Here is a 21269-nt window from a genome sequence, read left to right as displayed (position 1 = left end):
TCTTCCTTTTTTAGTAGTGATGCCCGAACATCCAAAAGACTAACACCATTCAGTACGGATTTGAGCTTTTCCCATGTGTTGTTTAATGTGCACCATATTTGATAAAGTCCTGAATTGCATTTTGATATTTAGAAATACTTGTTCCCCATTTTTAACCCCCCCCCCCTCCCCCCACCACCACCACCACCCCCATAATATTGGTTTTCCATAACTCAATCTGCATTGATTTGGGAGCCTGTAAGAGCAGTTTTTTTGTTTTTTTTTGTTTTTTTTACTTCAAATGTAAAGTTAATGCATAATTTATTAGAAGCAGGAACCAGAACTAATATCTGACTCCCAAACCACTGATATAATAAACTCGTCACATGACTCAAAGGATACCATAAAAACTGACATTTTGCATACAGCATTCTTTGGTACTTTACATACCGCAGTTTGGTGTATGACAGATCATCACTCAGTACAGTATAGAGGAACTCCACCGCGCTATTCACAGTTTATAGACCGTGTAATGTACAAACACACTAATTCAGACTAAATAAATAAATTGGCGAGCTCAGAAGAGACGTTATGGCTGTTTATTTATTGATATGGAAGTAGTAGTCGGTGTGTTATTTATTTTTAATTGAGTTCTGCTCTTTAAATATCACTTTCTTTCTTCTATGATCGGTTATTTCCATTCCTCTAAGCCACTCACCCACACACAGTCGTGTTTCTAACATCAACAACACTGCGCCGACCTGAATTTATTTCCAAGCCTTTCCAACTCCAAACCTTACCTAAACATATCTTTTTCTTGACTTTAACCAGAGTTCAGTCCACACTCGAAAAATTAGTGGCTCATAGCAACGGCTTTGGCTTTGCTCTCAAAAAGAAGGCGGGACCCAAAAGAGTATGACTAAACAGATTTATGTCCCCACAACTTAAGCAGTATAATCAGCCTACACACTCGAGAAGCGAGGCGAAGCTGCGAGTGAGCGTTTTCCTGTTGCATCGAGTCGGTGCTCACCTTCAGACCTCTCCTGTCAGACATACGCACTGCCTCGTCTGCCGGTTTAAATTCTTTCCCCTTTTTTGTTTTGTTTTTCAGCGCTTTTAATTTATTAAATTTGAATTTACCTGCGGGAACAGTGATCATCTGAACACGTGGAGGAAAAAGGACTTCCCCTCCCAATCGCTCTAAAAATAAGGTAAGAAATAACTAATAGCTTTCTTCCTGTTCAGGCATAATTAGTAAGTCAAAGTTGTACGTTGACATAGGAACAGGTGTCCCCCGGGTAAACGCCCACTCGAATAACATCAGTACGTCTGACACGCTTGGGTTACTCCTTATTCTTCAACCAGTAAATCAAAGTGTCATTATTTTATATATTAAAGTTTTATTGCAATGGAGTGGGGACGTTTTACTGAAAATAGCAGACTTTTAAATTATTTTTTAACGCGGCTGAAGTTTGAAAAAGATGTAGTAATGTAGTAAACTTGCTATAATAAGATGAAGCAGTGCATTCACTGTACCTCAGTTCATGTAGTTAGTACGTATTTTTCCGTCACAGGGCAAATATTATATTACACCGTTTTGAAGCTTTTCGGTTGCCCTGCACATTGTTTACCTCTCCGTTGTCCTGTCTGTTCCTGCTGTCAGGAATTCCCAGTATGTTGTCAGATCAGTTCTTCCCTCATTCCCTCATTCCCACAGTGCTTCCAGGAGTAACAAAACCAAATTTTCTTATATTTGTTTTCCTTTGACTTTTGGTGAACTTGCACATTGATTGGCAGGACTCTGGCAGATCCCCTCCAGCGGGATGTGTATTTTCTTATCACTTCCTCCAAGGCTGCTATGAAAATCTATATATATGTACAGCTATGACCATAATGGTTAAGGGAAGGGGAAGGTTAAAGCAATGTGTTGGAAAAGTATTAGGTAAACTCAGAATGTATATCTTATGTTATAGTCTCTAAACTAAAAGTCCAATTTAGTTTTCTCAGTCAAACTCTGAAAGTTTTCCATGCTCATGCAGTCTCTTGCTTCAGTTCTGTAAATCTGCTGGACCAAGCCTGGTTTTTAAATTCCTTTTGCTTCTAAGAAAGCTCCAGTAGGAGAATAAAAGAGGGAAAAGTCGGACTTTGGTCCAGTGTACTGCCGGGATTAATGCAAGTAGAGCTGCACATATGTGGTCAGCAGAGTAAGAAATGTGCATCTGAAACTGTATTTAAACATTCATGAATGTCTTTAGGGACAATAAATAGCTGTTATTTCACTTTATATGTTTTGCTGGCTGTGAGAGCACATCTACAGAGCATACAGCACAGATGCATATAGCAATAAAATATCTATTTATGATAATGCCTGGGGATTAACTGCAACACACAGGATATCGCTACTTAGTGTAAGTAGAGGATGGAAAATACATCTATATTGAAATCAAATTCACTCAATATAGCTCAGCACTGAAAGGGAAAAATCTTATTTTCCGTGCACAGCTTTGCATTTCTTTGATATTACTCAATACACTGCAATGAAATTAAGCTGAAACTTAAAACTGAAACTTTTAAAAACCTCTCACAAATATTACAATAATATCAACATTTTTCAGATTACTTTACATTTAATACTGAAATTGAGTCACAGTCCTAAAAGGCATTAAGTATGAACAGAAGTATTTTATGTCTTACTGATGCAAGGAGATCAAAGCAGCTTATGAGGATGGATAGCTCATACCTTTTACACTTTTACACATGCAAAAAAACAAAAACAAAAAAATCAATTTCGGTTGATGCCAATACTCCTATGTATATATATATATATATATATATATATATATATATATTTGATTATTTTTTGTTTATGGTGTTTTTGTTGTGGATTAGGTGGCTGTGACTCAGGAGGTGAAGGAGTTCATCATCTTTTTTGTAGGTCAGTGGTTTGATCCCTGACCCTTCTAGTATGCGTGTCAAAAAATCCTTTTCAATTTTCAATTTAATTCCATTTTATTTATATAGCGCCAAAGCACAACAAGAGTCACCTCAAGGTGCTTTATATTGTAAGGCAGACCCTACAAAAACCCAACAACCAAATGAGCCCCTATGACCAAGCACTTTGGCAACAGTGGGGAGGAAAAACCAGGCTCAGGGAAGGGCGGCCATCTGCCATGACCAGTTGTGGTGGGAGAAGGAAGGCAGGACAAAAGACATGCCTTGACAAGACACTGAACCCCGAGTTGCCCCCAGTGCATTCACCAGACTGTGAATTTTACATTAAAAACTCTCAAGCATTAAACAGGGTGCTTGTAGGAATTTGTGTGAATAAGTCTTGTACTAAGAAACACTTAGAGTGTTCATATAAAATAGAAAAGTGCTATATATGTACTGGTCCATTTATAATTTGTTCCCCCTTTGCATCATGGAAAAATAGAAATATTGTCTGAACTGTTATAATGTGATTGTGATCTTCGTGACACCATAGTGAGCCACAGCACAAAGCTGATGTGAAACTGAAGATAACTGACACTGACTGTAAATGTCATTGTGTTTTGGCCTGTATCATCCACAAGCTACACCCAGGACTGATGTTCATTAAATATATCTGTGCATTCCTGCCTTATACGTAAAGGTTTGGTTTGATTAGTCAAGTTAGTAATTTACTTTTTAAAAGTTTAACATTTTTTAGAAGAATTTAGCCTCAATGATCATTTCTAGTAACGTGCTTGCTTAACATCAGTAATATGACACTGTTGGGCAGTGATCCACCTGAATAAATGTTGGGAATTTCTATCTATGTTGATATGAAGCGCTAAAAGCATGTAACGTCTCATTGTCATGCATTTGGTTTCAATCAAATCTTATCTCGTATCTAGACCTCACACCTCTGCAGGAAGTTGGTTGTATTGAGTTTGCTTTCACTGTATTCAGTAACTTCCACTGTTCTCTCAGAATAGTTTTTGTATAATAAAGATGTAATCAATAAAAATGACCAAACATGTTTTATTATTAACCTAAGAAAAAAGCTTGGTAGGACCATGTCATGATCGGCTCACAGAAATTGAACATACCTCAAAAATATAATCTCAGGCAAAGGAACATGCTAGTTATCAGTGTAAGTCTACTATAGTTCTTTTTTTTTTCAGGAAAAATCTTGAAAGAAAGTCAGATTTGGTCATATCAATGTTTTGATCAGGTAAACTAAGAAGGCGTCATTACCATGTTCCAACAGCAGTTACACCCTTGAGCTTCCAATCAGCCAGCCCACACTTAAGGGTAAAGGGAAAGTTTAGAGTTTAATGCAGAGGGGGTGAGTACTAAGAAGCTGTTGCTGAATCTCTGAAGAATATTCCTCAGTGTAATATTACTTTTAGTTTATTCTCACTGGAGGCATTTAAGAGAATACTATGAAACAACAACAACTTGAGATCATCTAAAATACAGGTGCCAAACATAAGGCTGGGACTGGCCTGGAAATGTGAAGGAGGAGATTTGTGGATGTTTAAATGGGTTTTAATGAGTTTCACAGATTTTTCTGCTGATGAAGGCCTCCCCCATGACAATTCATATTACATTACAAATACCAGCTCCTCAATGTATTTTGTCAGGTAACCATGAAACCAAGCATCAGAATGGGGAACAAATGATTTAAGTGGCTTGCAATGTCACATGTAGTCAATGCCTTGTTGGTGCTAGAGATCAGAGAAGAATGGCCAGACTGCTTTGGGTTGATAGGAAGGAAATAGTAACTCAGATAACCAGCTCTTACATGACAAGGTATGCAGAAGAGCATCTCTGAACCTGTCAAACAGGAAACTGAGGCTACAGTTTGCACAGACTTGCCAAAATTGGAGAATAGAAGATAGAAGAAAGAAAACATTGCCTGGTCTGATAAGTCTAGATTTCTAATGCAGAATAATCAGAATTTTAGTGCAAACAAAATGGAAGTGTGGCTCCTTCCTGCTTTTTTATCAGGCTGCTAATAGTGGTCCACTGATATTTCCTTGGCACATGTTGGCCTCCTTAGTGGCAACTAAACATAGTTAAATGCCATAGTTATCACAAACTGGCTTAAAGTAGGAGACAAGGAGGGAGTTCAAGCAAGTAGTTTACTTACCCCCCCCCCAAAAAAAAGAAAAGAAAAAAAAGAAACAACAACAAAAACATAACACAAAACCAAACAAAAACACAAAAATCCTTGTTGGCATCTCAAATTATTCTGGAAAGAGAAAAAGCAATAACAGAAGGCAAGATTAAAACATCTCCATTTATTAAAATGGCAACCACACAACCTGGCCCACAAACGATAACCACGCGACTGTGTACAGAAGAGTCCAAGTAGTATCTGCCCTAGATAGCAAATCTATCCTTGCAAATGGATTCAACAAGGGGAGACAAAACAAAGCAAAAAGATCAATTAACCTAGGAACAGCAAGTGAAAATCTAATCGTTGCTACCTAAATGAGCACCAGATCTCATCAGAACTGCCCAACACCACATACACACCCACACAACACTGCTTTGCCAAAACTCCAGCAACAGACAACCAAAGCTGGAATTAAAGTATGAGCATCAACCACAGTAACACACAACATGGTTCCTACAAACAAAAACGTCCACGCTAACCAAAATGTCCAAGACACCAACAAAGAGGGAACCAAGCTACAACAAAGCTCACAGCAAATCAAAGCAGTTAATGGGATCTACCGCAAAGCTACCAGACAAAAATTACTAAGCTAAATATTTCACAACACTATTCAGGGTTAACTTTGCAACATAGTTACACCACAAGATCAGTCCAGCCATGTGTTTAGTAAGGCCAGAAACCCACAAGAAAAAATACAATGGTGAAGCACCAGTCACAGAGTTTATGCTCCCTAAACCTAGTTATTCAGTAAAAGTTGATCTTAACCCTCGTCTTAACCCTGGTCTTCAGACCAGATTGTGGTGGGTATTTATGCAATTCTACCAACACCAAAAAGCAACCAGAAAATGGGAGCTTCCTGGAAAACAGGGAAATTCTCCCAAGACATTGTCTTCAACCACATTCTGTCACACTGAAGAGAAAACATGTTTGGTCTGTTATTGAGATCAGACAATTAAGCGTACAAAGGAGGATGCATGCACTCCTGTGCCTTACTTACTTACCTATATATGTATGTGTGTAAATGGTAAATGGCCTGCATATGTATAGCGCTTTACTCAGTCCCTAAGGACCTCAAAGCGCTTTACACTACATTCAGTCATTCACCCATTCACACACACATTCACACACTGGCAATGGTAAGCTACATTGTAGTAGCTGTCCGGCGCCAGCTGTCCGGCAGCCTCGCCTCTGTCAGTGCGCCACAGGGCAGCTGTGGCGCACTGACAGAGGCGAGGCTGCCGGACACTGGTGCCACCGGGCCCTCTGACCACCACACCACATTGGAATGTCGTTCGGACTGGAGAAGTGTAGTCGGATGGTAACAAAGAGAGGGAAGGTTGTCAGAACTGAGGGGATTGAACTACCAGAAGGCAACATTGCAGACATAGAGGACAGTTACAAGTACCTGGGGATCCCGCAGGCGAATGGGAACCATGAAGAGGCCGCTAGGAAAGCTGCAACCACCAAGTACCTGCAGAGGGTCAGGCAAGTCCTGAGGAGTCAGCTGAATGGTAAGAACAAGATCCGGGCCATCAACACCTACGCCCTGCCCGTGATCAGGTACCCTGCTGGGGTAATAGGCTGGCCAAAGGAGGAGACAGAAGCCACTGACATAAAGACAAGAAAGCTCCTTACCATGCATGGAGGGTTTCACCCCAAGTCCAGCACCCTGAGGCTGTACGCTAAGCGGAAGGAAGGGGGCCGGGGACTGGTGAGTGTCAGCACCATGGTCCAGGATGAGACAACGAACATCCAAGAATACATTGGGAAGATGGCCCCAACTGACCGAGTGTTTAGTGAATACCTCAGGCAGCAGAAACCCAAGAAAGAGGAGGGAGACGAGGAACCATCATGGAAGGACAGGCCCCTGCACGGTATGTACCACCGGCAGATAGAGAAGGTGGCTGATATCCAGAAATCCTACCAGTGGCTGGACAAAGCTGGACTGAAAGACAGCACAGAGGCACTAATAATGGCAGCACAAGAACAAGCTCTGAGTACAAGATCCATAGAGGCTGGGGTCTATCACACCAGGCAAGACCCCAGGTGCAGGCTGTGTAAAGATGCCCCAGAGACAATCCAGCACATAACAGCAGGGTGTAAGATGCTTGCAGGCAAGGCATACATGGAACGCCATAACCAAGTGGCCGGCATAGTGTACAGGAACATCTGTGCCGAGTATAACCTGGAAGTCCCGGGGTCAAAATGGGAGATGCCCCCAAGGGTGATGGAGAATGATCGAGCTAAGATCCTGTGGGACTTCCAGATACAGACGGACAAAATGGTGGTTAAACCAACCGGACATAGTGGTGGTAGACAAACAGAAGAAGACGGCCGTAGTGATCGATGTAGCGGTTCCGAATGACAGCAACATCAGGAAGAAGGAACACGAGAAGCTGGAGAAATACCAAGGGCTCAGAGAAGAGCTCGAGAGGATGTGGAGGGTGAAGGTAACGGTGGTCCCCGTGGTAATCGGAGCACTAGGTGCGGTGACTCCCAAGCTAGGCGAGTGGCTCCAGCAGATCCCGGGAACAACATCGGAGATCTCTGTCCAGAAGAGCGCAGTCCTGGGAACAGCTAAGATACTGCGCAGGACCCTCAAGCTCCCAGGCCTCTGGTAGAGGACCCGAGCTTGAAGGATAAACTGCCCGCAGGGGTGTGCTGGGTGTTTTTTTTTATATATATATAACAGCCAAGTACAATACTAATGCTGGTCTCTTCCATTATCAACCACATAATAACAACAACAAATCCAAACTAATGCTGTCTTGTGTAGAACTCAATAGGATATTTGTCACAATGATAAATACCACAACTACTTTAGCTGTATTCAAAACCAAGTTCAACTTAGATAAGCATTTGGCAAACCACAAGCTAAGTTAGTAGGTTAACACAAACTGGTTCAAAGTAGATGACAAGGAGGGAATTCATGCAAGAAGTTTACTTAAATATAAAATGATTTATTAACCTCAACCTAACCAAAACACAAAGCTCATCAATAGGTTGATGTCAGGTCGAGTGGAAGAGAGACTGAGCAGTTTATCTGAGCCAGTTTTTTTCTCCCATTAGGACAATGCATTTCTGGAACACAACTAAGTTTGCAGCACTCAGTTGGCCTCCACGGTCTCCTGATCTCACTCCAATAGATCATATTTGGAATGTGGCAGAACAGGATATATACATCATGGATTTTCAAACAACAAATCTGTAACAACTGTGTGATGCTATTGTGTCAACATAGGCCAAAATCTTTGAAGAATATTTCCAGCAGCTTGTTAGATTGATGCCATGAAGAATTGCAACAGGACTTACACACTTATAGTGACAAGACACAAAGCCACCTGAGAATTATTTTCAAACATCTCCAATTACATTTGTCCTAGGAATGTGGGGTCCAGTGATAAAATCTCATGTATTTTACTTAATGCATCACAGTTCCCAGAATTCGTTGGAAAAGAAAGCTGAGAGTACAACCAACACACCTTTCATTTAATTTTGTATCGGTTTGTGCATTGATTAATGAAATGAGATAAAGTAGTTGGTCTTAGACAAAGCTGAGCTAGGTGGTTTCCTTACTTTCTCTGGGCTTTATGCAAAATTAGTCTTGTGGCCTCCAGCCACAAGCATTATCAGTCTTTTTATAAACTCAGTCCGGAAATGATTAAGCCCTTTGGGTTGGACCAGTACTTGTTCACCCCACACATAGTGTTTTAACATTTTACAAAGAAGAAAAAAAGGTTCAACACACTAATCTGCAATATCTCATTAAAATTCCAAGCAGGCTTCCACACGAACTTCTACAACGAGTTTAGTAATTAGTTGTGGTTTAAATATTCTTTAAATTATTTCTCTCTGCCTGTAGGGGAAAGAACAATAATGCACTACCTGCTTTCCAGGCTCAGTGCATCCTTGACCTGTTTCTTCTTCTCACTACCCTGTGGTTTACCTCAGCAAACTGAATACAGGCCTATTTTTGAAGGTTTTCAGTTTGTAATGTGTTCCTATAATAGACCTAACATACAGTGTCGAGAAATGTAGTAAAACGCCCAGCAAAGAAAATCCAGTAATAGAACAATTTCTTTGAAATTTATGGGTGGTTTATTTTGCGTTATTATCAGTGACTTCATAGGAAACTATGCCAGTCTGGGGAATGATTAGCACGTAGAAGGGTTTTGGGAAATCTTTCCTAAAATAAAAGGTCCATTGTTGGGCTGTCTGCTTTGGCCCTGTATGGTAAAAAAAAAAACACCTGCCCGCTTGTCTTCTAGAGATAAATGGCTTTTTTTTTTTTTTTCGTTTCTTTTTTTCAAATCCTGTATGTGTATGTGTACGGCCTGCAATCTGTTTTTACAGAGATACTGTGTTCTCTTTCTCTCTCTCCAGAACACTGCTCTTAATTTTGCAGCCACTGTGCAAACTTCCCTCCTGTGCATTCTACTGCCACCTGTGACCAAGTTTAACCAACAGAACAGAGATTTTTATTTTTTTAAGACACAAAAAGAAAGAGGAAGACAAACAGACTGACGCAGGGTTTGTGACGCCAAAGGGTGCGGGAAGACCTCAAAGTGCACTGGCTTGTGGTGGGAACTTCCTGCCTTGGCTGTCCTTTTGTGACGCAGTCGCTCTGTTGTTCAGTCATACCATGTGGTTTGGCAAGCAGGTATTTTGTCTAAAAACATGTGAAGCAGCTGAGTGTGTGGGATGACGGCACAAAGAAAGCAAAAACGTGGAATAAAACAACCATGCCGAATAGCAGTCTGGTCTATATTGGCCTGGAGTTGGTGATTGCTTGCCTGTCTGTGGCTGGGAATGTCCTGGTCTGCTGGTCCGTCTGCCTCAACTCCAACCTGCAGAGCATCACCAACTTCTTTGTAGTGTCACTGGCAATCGCTGATATTGCTGTGGGACTGCTGGCGATTCCCTTCGCTATCGCTATTAGGTATTGTTTCCTTCTTATTCAGTTTGGAAATGAGACAAATTTTGTGTTACCTGCATCCTTTACTACAAGATCTGTCACAATGTACTGTTGCTTTTTTTGGCAGGGTTTGTAGTGATAAACACCCTTTTTGAATCTGTGATGTTTTCAGTACTGGTTTCTGTGCAAATTTCTACGGCTGCCTGTTCATCGCTTGCTTCGTCCTCGTGCTCACTCAGAGCTCCATCTTTAGTCTGCTGGCTATTGCTGTGGACCGCTACATCGCAATCAAAAACCCACTCAGGTGAGAGAAAGTAATGAAACTTCAACTGAGATATCATACATTCCAGCTGCAGAATCATCAGCAGATGTCAAATGTTCACATGCACTGCAGTGGTGTAGCAAAGGGCATTAAATTATAGAGAGATCCTATTTTTAACTGAAGGCTAATTTGTCCAGCTGCGGACAAACATGGCTCCATCGCTCGACAGACTTAATTGAGTTAGTGTTGTTGAAGGTGAACTGGTTAAATCTACTTAAAGCTTTCATGATTAGCATTCATGTAAATCAGCAGCATTCAAATAGTATTGCTCTTTAATGGTTCATTTATTTAGAAGCTTAAAACAAAGCTCCTTGTTTCTGCAACACATCTGTTGACACACCACCAAGCCATAATCCAAAGCAGGTGACGCATTTGCATAAGCGGTTGCATAACAGTTTGATTGTGTCTTTATGTGACACAGCCCCAGCACCTATGACCAGAGAACAACTAATCATGTAGTTATTAGGAGGCTTTATGAAGCCTAGTGCTACCAGGTTGGCCATGCAACATCTCAGTCTAAAATACACAGACAGTTAAGTCAGTGTATGCAAGGTGATGCTGGGTATACTGATAATTCATAGTGATTTTCAACTTCTATTTCCTTAATCAGGTTTCTGAATTAATTATTTTCCTGCATCAAAAGTTGTGCATATGAAGATTTCAATACAGTGCTGTGCAAAGACATGAGCAAACCCTCTTTCTTTAGATTTCCAATGCTTTTATCCATCCATTCATTTTCTACCACTTACCTGAGGCAGCGTGACAACTAATCAGAGAAGCCCAGACCTCCCTCTCCCAAGTCACCTCTTCGTGCTCAAATGGGAGTAGGAATGCCAAGATGTTCCCAAACTAGTTGAGAGATGTAATCTCCCCACCGTGTCCTGGGTCCTCCTGGGGACTTGTTTGTAATTTCTTTCAAAGTGGTCTTGAGCAATAGTTTTTCCAGGCTTTCTGGTCTTTCTTTGGACAATTGCTGCTTTTTCACTCAGTTTTCAAACAGTCGTTGTACTTGACCATTTTCATAACAATTAATCATTGAAACATAGAAAACGGCACCTAACTCGGGAGCTAAACCAGTGTTCTGTCAACACATAATAGAACCAGATTTAATTTGTATCTGTTTTAAAGATTTAAGTAATTACAGCCACCACTGGCATCCGGAAAAGTATAGCAAAGAGACTTGAGGTCCTCTTAAAATCTTCATTTACTGACTGAGTGTAGTGCTCAGCATAGACCACAGTAATTAAGGATCCACTAAGTGGTTGCACAAAACATTAGAGACTTGACCACACTGTGCATTGCTGTAAGGACAGCTATTGGTCAGTAAATCCAGATCCAAGAGGCAGATCCGAGAGAGCTAAACACTGAGCCAATAAAATCAACCCTTACTGAAGACATTTTCAGCCATATCTTTAGGCACTTTGTTACTAGCAGTCTATTGAAAAATACATAATTTATTTCCACTTCTTTAGTTGAATCTGATCTGTGAAAAATGCCAAAGGTAGCACAGACGTAAGTCAAAGGTAGAAGAAGTGGCAGGCCAAAAAACGTATTTATAGCAGATGAACAGTATCTGAAAGTCATGTCCTCAAGAAATATCAAAAAACAAAGCAAAGACCTGACACAGAACCTGAGAGATTTCTCTGGCCATTCGGTTGACCCATCTGTTGTTCACTGAAGCCTCATCCAAAATGATCTCAGTGGGAGAATGGCTGTCAAGAAACAGGGGAAAAAAGGCTGAGATATGCAAAATTACACAAGAAGGTTATTGAATGGTGAATCCAAATTGAAAGTTTTTGGTTTAAGTTGTTTTCAACATGTATGGAGGAGGTCAGGCGAGCAGTAGAACATTGAGAGTCTACAGCCATCTGTAAGAAACATAGAGGCTGTGTCATGGGTTGCACTGCATTTCAGCCAGTGGTGCTGGAGACCTTGTCAAAACTGACAGAATTACGTACAAGAGACATACCATGAGACTTTAATCCACCATGCAGTACCATCTGGAAGGCATCTGATTGGTACTAGTCTACGTTTTCAGCATGCCAACAATCCCAAACACACTGCCAATGCAGTAAAAACATACCTGGATAGAATGCAACACTATCAAAAAAGACCCTTGAATGTCCTTCAAGAAGCCTGGAGAATTATTCCCGAAGCCTACTTCAAGAAATTACAAGAAAGTTTAACTAAGAATAAAGAATAAAGGTAATGATACCAAGTATTGACTTTCAGGCTTAATAGAATTGTACCAGTTCAAATTCTTCCTTATTTCCAGTTTTATTTTTTGACGATTGTATGTGTAGAGACATTTTAATTATGTTTTAATTACCATTTCTTTGTGACTGAAAATTTAAAATGCAGTTGAAAAATACAACATACTAAATACTAGTATTAATAATGAAATGCAGAAAGGGACTGGACTCTAAACGTGCAGGGTGAGGACTGGAAGAGGTACAGGACAGGACATAACTTTTACACTGCGTTTACAGTGCTGTGTTATCTTTCTGATTACATTTCCCTCTCTCATTCCAAATAAATGAACACCAACTATCATAAATCCCACAACTAAAACAACACAAGCTTTTTTCCCCGTGTTAAATTTAGACTTCTTCATTAAGGTTTTGTAGGTTTGGTTCTGGTGCAGAGCATTAGTAGGCAAAACCTGGCCTATGAGAACAGTTATTTTTGTAGCTGACCTCATTAGAAATACATATATAAATGTATTTGTATTTGACAACTTTATGTTCTTGAATTCAAGCTTTCTAAGCAAAATATAAAGAAATCAGCAATAGCTCCAGACTTTTGCACAGTACTTTACCTTTAAAACTAAACTATATCACTCAAATGTGACATGTTAGCATGAAAATTATTTGATATAAGCATCCACTATGTGATTTTTTTATGCTCAGATGTTCTAACTTGACCTAAATGGAAATGTCCTTTACAACAACAGCAGTTTCATTTACACTTATGTAACACAACAGGAGTGTTGTACAAAAAATTCAATGTCCTAATGAAATCAATATATTTTTTATTTTAAGAAATCATTATTTTTTTAAGGGATTTTTGAACACTTGATGAGTGCTGTCTTTAATTACCATAGCTACAAATGGGCATCAGCACTGCAGAGATAATCAGATTACTGTAAGTGCATTTTAAAGCGGGCCAATTGAAGTCCTGCTTTCGCTTATTAAATAAATAAAGTGTTAATGCTTCAGCGCACAAATCATTTTCTCTTCATTTAAACTGTATTGACTTTGCCTCAAGGGAATGCTATCACTGACAGAGAAGATAAAGCAACTGGCTGCATATATAATGCATGTTTGTGTTCTGTTCAAACTTTTAGGTACAACAGTCTGGTGACAGGGAAGAGGGCAAAGGGCATTATTGCACTGTGCTGGGTTCTTTCAGTGGGCATCGGCCTGACACCGATGTTTGGCTGGAACACAGGTGGGGAAAGATTTTTGCCAATTCCCACACATGTTTAAGTTGCATATTTAAGCATGTTTAAGTGGTCCTAACTGCTGAGGAGATTGTTGAGGAAAACTGAGCTGAGCTGAAACCCTATAATTATGCTTTTGGATGAAACTGGCAATAAATCACAGTTTTCTTTACACAGGTTGGAACTCCACTACCACTGCCACCAAAAGCCAAGGCTGCCCTGAAGGAATGACTCATTGCTTGTTTGAGGGAGTGGTTCCCCTTGACTATATGGTCTATTTCAATTTCTTTGGCTGCGTGCTGGTGCCCTTGGTGATAATGTTGGTCATCTATATCCATATCTTCATGGCAGCTCGCCGACAGCTTCGAATGATGAGCCTCAAAGTTGCACACGTACCTGCTCCTGGACAGAAAACTCCATCTTCTGGCTCATCTCGTTCGATTCTGCAGAAGGAAGTACACGCTGCAAAATCGCTGGCTATTATCGTCGGTTTGTTTGCTCTGTGCTGGCTTCCTGTGCATATTATCAATTGCATCAACCACATTTGCCAGGATTGTGAGCGCCCACACATCTGGGTGATGAACATTGCAATCATTCTCTCCCATGCCAACTCTGTGGTGAATCCCTTTATCTACGCCTACCGCCTTCGAGAATTCAGACATACCTTTCGCAAGATTCTCTATCAGCACATCCTGGGGAAGAGGGATGGGCATGTGTTCGGGGTTGAAAGTGCTGGTGGCAGAGGTGTAAGGAGCACTAGTATCATGCAGACATCTGCCCGTACGAGTAAAGAGGATTTATCATGTGGCACAATGGTAAATAGTTATGTTCTAGATTCCGGTGCTGAGAAAACTACATCAAATGCCTCTCATGTGAGTTTAGATTCTGTACCTAACAGTAATACACCCAACGGACACCAAAAAGCAACTGGCACCCCATCAGAAGTGCAGCATCAGCCAGGTATCTTGGCATCTTCTGCACAGGAAGCAGCAACGTCCGCCACATATCTGGGAGGAGCAACAGATATTTTGGAATTGAAAGACAGAGGAAGCTGCATTACTTTTGTAAATGTTCAGGCATTGCCATTAAAACAGAATGACTGTTCCCTTTCTTCAAAAATCACAGAAATATCATGACAAAGACATTTAGTTATTTCAAATATATTGCTCTCAGAACATCAGAATGTTCTGCAAACGTGAAATTTCAGCAAATCAGCCTCGACAGCAAATCTGTTTTTTTAATGTAAAATTTTATTTTTTTAGTTTGGAGTTTCTTTTTTTAATGTGCACTTTAACGTTTAAAGATAATATACTTTTTGTAATGTGCAGGTTTTTGCTATCTGTGTTGTTTGTATGCCATCAAAATTAAATATCTTTAAATATGTCACAATTATGTGGTGTTTTTGTGCTGCAGCACTGAACTGAACTTTGTCACTCATCCAGGTTATGATACTCTGAAGAGCTTGAAATAAGAAGGAAACTAGACTTTAAGTTGTGAAGATTTGAAGAGTTTCTCTAACAAACCTGCTACATAAGAGATGGCAATAGAAGGCCTCCTTTACTCCTCATATAAACCTGGCATTATGTTTGGGAGTCTGTTCTTAGGATGGACCAGTTTTTGTCTGAGGGTGTGGCTACTCTGAAGTCTGAGGATCATCCACATACCTGTACCAGTAGCTAGGTGCTATCCCTCTGAGGAAGCCCAGAGTTTTATTAGAGGTTGGCTACAATGGGTGAGGTTGGATAGAGGTTCCTGCCCATGGCACATCTAAAAAATTTTCTGTAGAAAAACCTTGTATTTAAAATATGTGGCATCATATGTGGAGATGTCTGACAGTGTGCAGATCTGATGTGGGATGTAGCAGATTCTGTTGTGTAAGGAGCTGTAGTTGTTTTCTGACAGTCTCCACTTCCTTAGTTGTAACTCTATAAGTGGGAAGTGTGATGACATCACAGGCCTTACAACTAAAACTCTGTTTGTTTTGCTGCTGTTGTGATCAGCGATTTGATCAGTGCCGGGCAACACATGTTCACTGTTGTTCACTAACCATCCAAAACAAAGAGCTTGTTTGCCTGTACAGATATGACCCCATATGCCTGTATTGTATATGCTTTTAGAGTAAGGCTTGCTTGCATAACACTATGAAAAGGACACACATACATAGGTAAAGTACATACACAGGACCACAGACCACTCTGTAAGAAATGTTTACAGAGCAGCCTGGCACTGACGCCAGTCAATAAGCCTAATGCAATGGAAATCACATGAAGGTTCATTTGATGGTGTCTTTTATTATCCCATAATGCTTTCCCTTCTCTCATTAAAAAGCTCTTCCACTGTGGCAAAGACCTACATTAACCAGCTTTTATGTGCCTTAAAGCAATCCCAGAGAGAGTACCCAGGAATACGGGTACATATCTAACTTGCACTGTGTTTATTCAAAAACTTAAATGTATGCGTTTATTACACATTGTAATCATGCAAGAGGGGAATTAAAATGGGTGAAACCATTTCATTTTAATGTTTTTTTTGTTGTTGCATGTTATGATATTTTGATAAGCATGAGAAGGGTTATCAAAATGATTTGGTTATGGATATTACATACCTGAGTCATAAAAAATAAAAAAGATAAGGGACCATTGTGGTATGATGACCTGGAGGAAAACAATCCAGTGTGTACATTTATAGTGTGTCATGCTGCCATAAATTACACATGTGTGACACCAGCATGCAAAATGATTAAGCTATCTTTTAAGAAATGCAAATGATCAGAAACTCAGTAACAAAAGATTTATTGCAGCAGAGACCACAGTGTTTATTTAAAGAGTCATACTCTGTGCATTCCCGCTCTGGCTGATGATTTCAGTCAGCCTCATAAATTACCCGCCTCCACCAATGCACCGCATAACCATTACAAGTGCTCCATCCTTTGTTCTACCCCTCACAAATGTTCTTCTTTTTAAATGCCTCAAACTTAAATTTGTTAGTACATGTGATTCTTCTTACCCCGTGGGTTTTTTGTTGTTGTTCTTATTGTTGTTGTTTTTTCTTCAAATCTTAGTTCTTCTGGTGTGACTTTGCAACCTGGCTAAATGGGTTACCCTCCTTACTGTTAATGTTGAAACTTGTGTTTTGGTGATTCTTAAAAGTTACCAGAGAATCTGAGAACAAACTATTTCTCAAGCTGGAGACTGCTGAATCTATCCAACTGCTCAGTTGTGCACCCGGGCCTGTACCAGGGAGCTACTGTGATGCTGTTCTGCGAAGTGAATGGTAGGTGTAAAAGTGTAATTTCGGGAGGGAATTTCCCACATACGACAGCCTTTGCTACTAACAATAGTATGATTAATTTAAAAATGTTATTTTTAGAGGAGCAGAAAAAGCACAGACCCACAGATGCTCAAGCTCCAGATTCTCAGCAATGCAACTTTATTTTTATTTATAGTCAGCTCAACAGCTATTTTAACATAATTAAAGATTTGTTTGGTCATTGGTTTGCCTAGATCTTGATTCATAGACAGCTGATGAGAGACAGATAAGAATGTCTGCTCATTCTTTATTCTTTATTCAGATTCCCACTAGTTGTCCCTTGGGTCTAAAGATAAAACAATACAAAACATTCAGCCATCAAGAGACAATCAATCAATAGATTGGAAAAAAAATAACCTATCAAATAAAAAGAGAGTAGTTCCTGCAACTTATATGACAAACAATGACATAATATGGAATAATAAAAAAAAATACAATAAATGGCATGTATAAAAGTGCTACTGATGATCATTTGATGTATCATTTTTTTCGCCAATCGGTGTATCCAAATTTCTTGTGAACCCGTAAAGCCATAAAAATACACATCCCACAATGCACTGCAGAGCATCGTAGGAAGCATTCGATTGACCCGCCGGTGGATTGTGGGAAAGCGGAAAAAGGGCTCAAAAGGTAGGGAACCGCGTCTGGCGCACGTTGCAACGTCAAAAGAAGAAGCAATAACAAAGAAACTAAGCTTTTACGATAGACTCCAGGTAAGAAACAACAATACTTGTAATTCAACTGAGACCGTAATTTTTTTCCGTGCTCATTAGCAGCGTTGTTTGTTTCTTGGGCGTTTGAATCAAGCGCGTTCATTCAGAAGCCAATATGGCCTCGTCTATTTGCCGAACTAATAACTTGTTACTGCAATAAAGAGGCAAACGTTAATGTTGAAATCGTATTTGTATCATTTTAAGTTTGGTTTGTTACACATGGCATTAATTGGATTACATTATTGTATGCAACCAGGATATATTATTGTACATTAGCCTAGCTCGCTAATGAAGGCTAATTCCTCTCGCAGCTTCGATATTCAATGATTTGACTGAGCGATTCGCTTTATTGATCAGAAGTTAACTGTAGCCTGCTTATCCCATCTTAACGAGGGTTACTGATTGTTATATATTAACTCCCAGCAACTCTTTAAACAGTATAAGAGAGCTGATTGTCGTTACATAGGCAGTACTCGAGTGAAAAATAAATTGGCGAGGATAATGTGTGGACAAGTGAAATGGTTCCTGATTGCTTCTGTGGTGTTTCTGTAACTAAACGCATCCCAAAATTAACAAGCCAGTTAACTGTAACCAAACTTTATGGCTAAATATAATTTTGAGTTTGATGGTAAAAAAAGAAAAGAAAATGCGTTTGCAGGAGCTTACAGCCTATCAATGTGCACAGTGTAACGTTTCTTCTGCTAAATTTTGTTTTCCAGAAACATTCTTGAAAAATGTCCATCGGCGTTCCAATCAAGGTCCTGCATGAGGCAGAAGGACACATTGTGACCTGTGAGACCAACACTGGAGAGGTTTACAGAGGCAAGCTGATTGAAGCAGAGGACAACATGAACTGCCAGGTCAGTACATGATAAAGAGTGTAAAGTGAATGTGGATGGTGTTCCTCCTTACAGGGGTCCCATCAACCAAACTGTTGGTACTGTATTGTTTTTATGATTTTTTTTTTTTTTTCTGCCTTCATTAGAGTAATCAACAGTTTAGTCTTTAATAGGCTGCTTCATAATTTGAACAAGTTTTGTTTACTTTGTTTTCAGGTGCATTCCCATAAATTGCTTAATATCTTGTGTGGCAACACAGAAAAGCTTAATGAGGCTAAAAGGAATTTTCATTACAAATAATAGTGTCTTTGTTCTGTGTCTCTCTGTTTTACCTTTTGATAAATGTAAAAGGACATCTGAATGTTCAGGTTCAATTTGTGGTGTTTTTATTTTAATTAGAAGATTTATTTCTGGTTTTTTTTTTTTGTTTATTTTTATTTCCCCCCCATAGTTGTTTAAAGGTTTCCAAGCTTTCCACCTGTTGGTGTCAAAAAGAGTGAATTGTGCTAATCAAGTATTGGAGACCTAGATCTGGTAGCTGCATTAGTAAAAGCCAGTTAATTAAAAATTGGTCCCGGATCAGATGGTAAAAAACTGGTCCTTTTATGGCTTTGTAAAGTTTAGATAACTACTATTGATTTGAATAAAACACTAAAGAGCAGTTTGATTACATTTGTTGAAAGAATGATCTTTGTTTCTTACAGATGTCTAATATCACAGTGACTTATCGGGATGGCCGCGTGGCACAGCTGGAGCAAGTTTACATCCGTGGCAGCAAAATCCGCTTTCTGATTTTACCCGATATGTTAAAAAATGCTCCTATGCTGAAGAGTATGAAGAACAAGAACCAGGGATCTGGTGCAGGAAGGGGCAAGGCAGCTATTCTTAAAGCACAAGGTGGGTGAAAATTTGCAGTAGATTGATACACCTGTCAGTATGTTCAGTAGTGGGCACAACTGATGGTGATTTTAAACTCATTGCATGCATTGATTGCCTTTTTGTGTTTGTGCAGCATAACTAAATCCTACCATGAGAAAAGTGCTTTCTGTCCAGTGTTGCTCTGTTCCTTGTGTAATAAGTACAGTCTTGTCATAGGTGTGGTGGATCTGTCAAAAACACTGACTTAAATGTTTCATTGTTGTTCAATTTGTGTCTTCACATCCCCTTTAAGATAGAACTGATATTTTGCCAAGCGGGTGTTAAGGATACAAAATTAGACTTCACTGTACTTCTCGCAACCAAAGTACTGAATGTATTATTAAAGTTACTGAACAGTTGGTGTATTTCTGGTTCAGTGAGGTACTCTACGTTTAAAAACTGATAGTATGCCATCTTTGTTTTTTGTGCTCTCCAGTGGCTGCAAGAGGACGAGGGCGTGGTGGAATGGGAAGGGGAAACATCTTCCAGAAGAGGCGATAATTGCTCCAGCTACATTAACATTTTTGCATTGTATAGTTTTTGTTTTCCCTTTGAATTTGATACGTTGGATATCATTTGAAATCTCGTACTTTGCAGTCTGTTGCTTTAATTTCTTTTTCTTTTATTAAAATAAAAGTTTTTCAATCTGATGTGTCCTGATGTTTTTGTTCTGTTTTTCTTTTCCCACTTACAAGAGATTCACTTGTGCCACCAGTCTTATTTCAAACATATTTAATAAGGAATGTACTAGGAATGCGGTGTTTAGCCTTATCCAAGTAGTTTCAGTGTTAACCCTGGGTTTTCTGTACTATAAAAGGTTACCTGAGTATATTGCAATGTTGCCTTCTGCTGTGGACCAGATAAAATTAGGCATAGAATAACCACATACTAACCAATCAATTCTTTGGAAATTAATTTTACTACTCCCAGAGGAGTCCTTGGCCCTCTGCAGATGGAAGCATTTAAAGGATTTCAGCACCATACAGTTTTTTTATTTTTTTTTTATTTTTTTTTCCCCATAGTAGGCATCAGTAGTAAGTACGGCATTGATTCTTAAATGCTACAACTTTATTGCTCTTTGAGCATTAATATAGAACCATTAAACAGGATGGCTGTACTGTAGTTGCTAACCTTGCATAAAATGTGCATGTAGCCTAAGCCTACATATGAATGTTGTCTTTTATCTTTGCTTACTCTGCAGCTAAAAATGACAAAGTAAAACCCTTTTAAACATTAATGAAATACTCAATTATAATCCATGAGATTCTCCCCTGTTTCGATACTAGAAATGTGATATTCAAAAGTCTGTTAACTCGCATATCATTTTCAAGTGTTGTTAACCAAAACACTCAAAGTGCTCACACATTTATGCAGAGCCTTTAATACTTAACTACTGTATAGCGCTTCTTGTTTCAGAAACTGACTGCTGATTCCAGTCTGCATTCTGTGTTTAATATCTTACTTAATTTTTTTTTTTAGTTTTATCTTCCTTCATCTCTTTCATATGAATGGGCAGAACCCTGGATTACCTGACACCAGCTTTGTGTTAGAGGGATTGTGTATCACTCACTTTTTTGATGCGTAAGTGTACCCTTTAAAAAAACAAACAAACCCACAATGTTTTGGATTGTAAATTAACTAGTTAGATTATGACCATGAATCATCATTCAGGATTTCAAAGTCTGA

The 21269-nt window shown here is 39.4% G+C and overlaps 2 protein-coding genes across 2 annotated transcripts; both read left to right on the top strand.

Annotated features, from left to right (window-relative positions):
* The first annotated feature begins 952 nt into the window (after nucleotides 1-952).
* adora2ab (adenosine A2a receptor b) lies at nucleotides 953-15193 on the top strand. The gene is made up of 5 exons (XM_006788743.3): nucleotides 953-1190; nucleotides 9509-10064; nucleotides 10213-10344; nucleotides 13709-13812; nucleotides 13982-15193. Exons 2-5 carry the CDS (start codon nucleotides 9868-9870, stop codon nucleotides 14938-14940), a joined length of 1392 nt encoding a protein of 463 aa, XP_006788806.1. The 5' UTR covers nucleotides 953-1190; nucleotides 9509-9867; the 3' UTR covers nucleotides 14941-15193.
* Nucleotides 15194-17701: 2508 nt separating this feature from the next.
* On the top strand, nucleotides 17702-20233 carry snrpd3l (small nuclear ribonucleoprotein D3 polypeptide, like). Its single transcript, XM_006788742.2, has 4 exons — nucleotides 17702-17826; nucleotides 18546-18686; nucleotides 19370-19562; nucleotides 20020-20233. Exons 2-4 carry the CDS (start codon nucleotides 18561-18563, stop codon nucleotides 20082-20084), a joined length of 384 nt encoding a protein of 127 aa, XP_006788805.1. The 5' UTR covers nucleotides 17702-17826; nucleotides 18546-18560; the 3' UTR covers nucleotides 20085-20233.
* The last annotated feature ends 1036 nt before the right edge of the window (nucleotides 20234-21269 follow it).

Source organism: Neolamprologus brichardi, chromosome 7, assembly GCF_056152115.1.
Source record: "Neolamprologus brichardi isolate AB-2024 chromosome 7, ASM5615211v1, whole genome shotgun sequence".
In the NCBI taxonomy this organism is placed as follows: Eukaryota; Metazoa; Chordata; class Actinopteri; order Cichliformes; family Cichlidae; genus Neolamprologus; species Neolamprologus brichardi.
Note: the sequence above shows the minus strand (reverse complement) of the source record. Positions and strands in the feature narration are given on the sequence as shown.

Excerpts from the sequence above, each read along its gene's own strand:
- adora2ab (XM_006788743.3), top strand. The coding sequence starts at position 9,868 with ATGCCGAATAGCAGTCTGGTCTATATTGGCCTGGAGTTGGTGATTGCT. Across the intron at positions 10,065-10,212 it reads CCCTTCGCTATCGCTATTAG|TACTGGTTTCTGTGCAAATT; the intron begins GTATTGTTTCCT and ends TGATGTTTTCAG. Across the intron at positions 10,345-13,708 it reads GCAATCAAAAACCCACTCAG|GTACAACAGTCTGGTGACAG; the intron begins GTGAGAGAAAGT and ends TCAAACTTTTAG.
- snrpd3l (XM_006788742.2), top strand. The coding sequence starts at position 18,561 with ATGTCCATCGGCGTTCCAATCAAGGTCCTGCATGAGGCAGAAGGACAC. Across the intron at positions 18,687-19,369 it reads AGGACAACATGAACTGCCAG|ATGTCTAATATCACAGTGAC; the intron begins GTCAGTACATGA and ends TGTTTCTTACAG. Across the intron at positions 19,563-20,019 it reads AGCTATTCTTAAAGCACAAG|TGGCTGCAAGAGGACGAGGG; the intron begins GTGGGTGAAAAT and ends TGTGCTCTCCAG.